General features: G+C 34.2%; 1 protein-coding gene across 1 annotated transcript; it reads left to right on the forward strand.

The window, feature by feature from the left end:
• Nucleotides 1-2919: 2919 nt before the first annotated feature.
• On the forward strand, nt 2920-4008 carry LOC123662511. The gene has a single exon (XM_045597354.1). It carries the CDS (start codon nt 2920-2922, stop codon nt 4006-4008), a length of 1089 nt encoding a protein of 362 aa, XP_045453310.1.
• Nucleotides 4009-6000: the final 1992 nt, after the last annotated feature.

Below are 6000 nucleotides of genomic sequence, written 5' to 3' on the forward strand. Positions count from 1 at the left end.
CCTTCTCCTACACGGGGAAAGAGGCCTATGCCCAGTAGTGGGATATTACAGGCTGAAGCGTAATAGGTACCACAAGTACTGGAGGCTACTTAACGCTATTAGTTTCTTGTGAAAAATAATTCCTGTGTGGATCCATAACTGTAGGGGTAGCTCTATACGAATGTTAAAGACGCAAAAACTGTTTTCAGAGTGGGACGGGATACTTTTTGGGTGTCTAAGCGTTGGCTTACATCAGATTGACAAGACTGAGGCGGCTATCACACTGACATCACTAACTAGTTTATATGTGTATCGATAACGAACAATCAATGTACTGCGGTGACTCTTTTGTACATTGCCAATATAAAGCAATACTTTAGATAGGTTATTGCGACAATTATTCAAGTAAATGATACATTTTCTATTTCTGGTGATTGTGAATTTTGACATGAATGAATTGTTTTATTCAGTTTTGTTTTTTTTTAAGTTTAGTTCTGTTACTGGAGTATGTTCATCTTCAAATTTCGTTTTTCTGGTAAGCGTTCATCCATAAATCACAAAGGTTTCATGCCTTTTAGACTTTCAGTGACGATAACGGTTTTTATTACATTACTTTTAACCTCTAATGAAACTTAAATTACTTATAGTTGTATTATTATTCAAATTTTTCTACAAAGTTCCACTTATTTAAATTGACATCGTTAAACTTATATTTATACCTCTTCTTTTTACTCTATATTGCCATATTTAGTAATTTATGGATGGCCGTATACATACATACATGACTGCTACCTGATAGCGTCTTAATTATTATTTGTTAATTAGAATTAATTAATATTTTATATACAATAAATGTGTTGTTAGTAAAATATAATCTAAATTGTAATTTTTCAATTATACTAAAATAATTAACAATTTCGATAATTTAATTGTTAAATACAGTGCGACAGTACAATATTATATAATCGTAAGAGACGGATGAAAATGTTTATCGCACAACGCTTCATCACATTAAGTGAGCGTATGACATTCCATCACAATTGATCGTTTTAAGGAAATTAGTTAGGATGCTTATTAGACTAACTCCTTGTATTCGTGCTCTGTTCCTCTTGTTGGTCTCTTCAAAGGGATTTTGATAGCAATTATGTATATAAAAATATTTTATGGTCTTGCAATTTATATACATAATATGTAATTTGGAAACTTTTATACATATATTGTTTTAATCAAAAGCCAAAAGTACCAAAAATACGAATAAGACTAATAATTTTAATGACAAAAATAAAAGTTGCGCGAGTACAGGGCTGGCTTTGTACAATTTCGTCACCGCTTGTCGTATTTGGCTAAGGTAAGTTTTATTCTTAAGTATTAACTGTATTGTGATCTTAATTAACGTACACATTACAGAATTTTCCTATTTTTCTTACACTGCCAAACAACTTGTTGTCTCTCATTCAACGTTGGTTCGTTTGACACATTGTGATATTGACTCGACAAGACTGTAATGTAATAAGTGATTAATTCTGGGCTGTGTTAAGTATTGTATAGGAAAGTGCAGGAAGGAAACGCTCGAGGGTAAGGGATAGTTGATGTGCGTCATTAGATACGACTTCATGTATAGATTTATGTTTGATTGTCTCGCATTGTTGTCGTGAAATTGTGTTCAACGTACCTATTATGTTAAAAGTTAACGTTTATGTATTATGTACCGCCTGTAGTTTTTACATTAATATTTATAATTGCTATAAAATCACAATCGAAACTAATGAAAAATAATAAAACTATACGGAATACTAGTCATGGTGCCTCTGAATCTCTAAAGTACGTACGTTGTAACGAGTACTTGACATACATATTATTGGTACTATTTTAACCGGTCTTCATTGTAATGGATACTATTTTGTATTTTTTTATTATAAGTTCTAAATTTATGTTCCTTTAGTTTTAAGATTGAGGAAATGACGTCGTATGAGCGAAATAACGTTTTGTGAGAGACCAAGTTCCTTTATGTAGACTGATTTTTTACTAATATTTACTCTCGACTTCCATTCATTATCTCAGCAGATTTTTTTAAATGATATAATTTTTACTGAACAGTGTCAAATTGAGATAACTGATACACGAGAGAAGCTTAAGTATTATATAAGTCCTTCAGTTCCCTAAGATACCTTGTATAAATAACAAGAATTTGAATGCGTCTGAAATGTATTAATTTTAATTATCACCACTAATGACGTTGAAATATAATGGATGTAGAATTTTTAGTTGCTTTTTATTTTAAATCCTCTTGCCATCATACCACGTGTTTCTTTGTTATTTTTTTACATAAAAACGTCAATGGTTCCTTCATTTGTTTTTGAAAGTATTTCGTAATAGACCGTAAGTTTGTGGAACCGAATGTTCAAATTATTTCACAATGTCACAACTATTTCCTATATTGCTTATTTTATATATTCTTAGCTTGAAAAATATGTTATAAGAAATGTGACTGGCATTTCATACTCTCATCCAAAATTTAAATGATAAAGCAAAACATTGTTATCTTAACATAATTAACACTTTGTGTATGACAGGAGTCGTCCCGCAATCATGGAAGTCTCAAATTATTATCCCTATATTGAAACAAGGTAAAAATCCCCTAGACAGTAATTCTTATCGTCCTATTGCTTTGTCGTCTACTCTGGCAAAAGTTACTGAGCACCTTTTGAAAAATCGCCTGGAATGGATAGTGGAAAGTAGAAAATTCTGTCTCCCTCCCAATTTTGCTTCCGGAAGGGTTTCAGCACAACTGACAGTTTAAGTTTACTCACAACAGACATTCGATTAGCTTTTGCTAAGGGAGAATATCTTGTAGGAATTTTTCTGGACATAGCGTCTGCATACGATAGTGTCCTTTCAATACTCGGGCAGAAAATGCACCAGCTGAGTATTTCGCCAAGAATGGTTCATTTTATAAGTAGTAGTGCTATCTTGCAGAACAATATTTGTGAGATATCCACTATTTGTGCTTCCAGATTTATCTGGAAGGGTCTCCCTCAAGGCTCTGTCCTCGACCCCTTGCTCTATAGTATTTATACATATGATCTCGATTATCTCGATATGTCTGTTAATAACTTTTGTATCATTCTGCAGTATGCAGACGACATAGTTTTGTATTATAGTTCAGATTCAGTAGTAAATTTATCTTTTCGACTCAACTCTGCTTTACATTATCTAGGTCAGTGGCTGTGTGACAACGGTTTATCATTATCGATAAACAAATACCAGGCTGAAACCTTTACCAGAAAAAGAGTAGCCCCTGCCTTTGATTTGTTTTATGAGGGTGAGCGCATCAACCTAGTGGACAAGGCAAAATTTCTGGGTATAATACTCGACAGCAAATTGAACGGATTTTCCCACATAGAATATATTTCCAAAAAGTGTGAAAAATTACTTAATGTATTAAGAGCAGTATCAGGTGTATGGTGGAGTGCACATCCCTACTGCTTAAAGTTAATTTATGATGCCCTTGTACGTAGCCATATGGATTATTGTCTGTTTGTTTTAGACCCTTTTAGTAAGTCGCTATCACAAAAGTTAGATAAAATCATATACTACTCTAAGTCTCTACTTCCTTCAAAGCCCTTACCTACAATGTTCCTATCGTCACATTTGGGTCCGAAGAAAGGAGATCCTGGTATAAAGTTAAAATTTCCAGAAATTCTTCATCAAAATTGGTTAAATTATCATCAAATATATACTGATGCGTCAAAACTTTTCCCGTCCAACTGTGTCGGTGCTGCCTGCTGGATCCCTAAATTTAAAATCATCCTCCAATTTAAATGTCCCCCTGAAATATCTGTGTTTTCCGGTGAAGGTGTTGCTATACTGGAAGCCATCCTCTTTGCCCTTTCCCACGACTTGGCACCGACGGTAATCTTTACTGACTCACTAAGTTGTCTCTTAGCCATTAAGGAAAATCCCTTTCGTAGCAAATTGAAAGATTCTATTGTTTTTAAGATTAGAGAGGCTTTGCTCTCTTGCATTTAAAAGGTTCTGCATATTCTCTCGTCTGGATTCCAGGCCATTCTGGCATTGCAGGCAATGAAACAGCGGATTCATGTGCTAAAGCTGCAATCCAAACTGGTATCCTTGATCACTACAAAAACTCCTGTCAAAAATTCCGTTCCTTAGCCAAAATCCATATGGACAAGTCCTGGAATTTATCTTGGAGTTCAACAAAATTGGTAAAGGGTAAATTTTACTCAAATATACAACCAGATATCCCAAGACGCTCTTGGTTTTCTCTTCATAGACATGCTAGTCGCTGGGTCACATCCAGCAAATGTCGCTTACGTCTTAGCCATGCGTGTACACCTGTTCATCTGGCCAAAATCAGAGTTCGTGACCACTCATTGTGTGAATATGGCCTTGACGAAGGCACGGTTTCCTACATTCTTTTTTCCTGTCCCAAACTCCTCCGTCCTATATATGACATCCTTTCCTGTGATATTCCCCGCCCTATGCATGTTCAATGTTTGTTAATTGTTGGTGTTTAGTCCATACTGTATATTTTTGTGTAAATATTTTAAAATAAATAAAATTAATTTGTAAATAAAACATGTGTCTGTCCTAGTGTAATTAGTTTGTAATAGTTTAGTTATTTTTTTTTTCAATTTATTGGCCAATACATAACAAATACATTTTAATTTGCAATTTAAGTACCACGAAAACCTCGCGGGTTTATCTGGGTACAGAGAGTCACTCAGTTAATTCCGTTTGTTTTTGTAAAAAATATTTTTTAAAACGTGACTTGTTTTTCGTGGTACTCTTATACATTTCTTGCAGTTCTCTGGGCAGTTCGTTAATATATTCGGGTATTAAGTAGTCGTCAGTTCTCTTTCCATACTTATTGTTAGTTTTTGGTAATTGATATTTAAGGTTTGAATCAAGTTTACGTAAGCCTATAGGTCTTAGTTTTTCATTTAACAAGGTTGTATTATTAATTTGGGTTAGAACAGAAAATTTAACTTTATCATATATATTCATAACATTACAATGACGAAAGAGCTGATTATAGTTATTCTTATAATTATTAAGTATGCGTTTAGGTACAATTGTTTTTAATAATCTTAACTGTAAATTGTAAATATTTTCCAAGTTTGATCTGTAGGATCTACCGTAACTACTAACACCGTAATCGATAACCGAGTCAGCCAAGGCCACGTATAGGAGCCGCAGCGTCTGGTATGTTAATTTGGCTTTAAGTATACTTAGTTTGCTTAATAAGGATCTTAATTTTGTGCACACGTGATCTGTATGCGGACCCCAGGTAAATCTGTCATCGATTATTAAGCCTATGTACATATGTGTTTTCACTTGTTCAATATCTTCACACGAACAATTTAGACTGCATGAGGAGTGCAAACAAGAGTGGCTGTGAGCCACGATGGTAGGTCTGATGTCTGTCTGGTTGTGCAACGAGTGAATGTGTATCATCTTCGTTTTATGTGCGTTTATTATCAGACCCACATCGTGTGCCCATTTACATAATTGATTAAAATTGTGTTGTAATTTTTCCTGGGCATATTTGACTGTTTTTGAGCTACCACTAAACACGTGTCGTCCGCGAACTGGTATACAGTGCCCTCCTTTATTATATTAACCATGTCGTTTACGTATAACAAGTACTCAGTGGGGCCAATAATTGAGCCCTGTGCTGTGCCCCGTGTGGTTGGTATTAAGTTACTCCATTGTTTAGATAAGCTTACTGTGGTTTTTCTGTTAAGATGATAATTTTTTAATAGTTTCAATAAAGGACCCTGTATACCACCCCGCGAAAGTTTATCGAATAAGATATTGTAATTTAATACATCAAAGGCTTTGCTAAAATCTACGAGCAGAACGAGCACGTGAAGTTTTTTGTCCAAATGCGTATTAACTTCATTAGTAAATTTTCTTAGTAATTCGGTGGTGCTTTTATTTTTTTGAAACTTGACTTACAGCGGTAGTCTTAGTTTAACATTAAATGTTTGTTAACAA

This window comes from Melitaea cinxia, chromosome 18, assembly GCF_905220565.1.
Source record: "Melitaea cinxia chromosome 18, ilMelCinx1.1, whole genome shotgun sequence".
NCBI lineage: Eukaryota > Metazoa > Arthropoda > Insecta > Lepidoptera > Nymphalidae > Melitaea > Melitaea cinxia.

Coding starts and splice junctions, on each gene's coding strand:
- LOC123662511 (XM_045597354.1), top strand. CDS start 2,920: ATGGTTCATTTTATAAGTAGTAGTGCTATCTTGCAGAACAATATTTGT.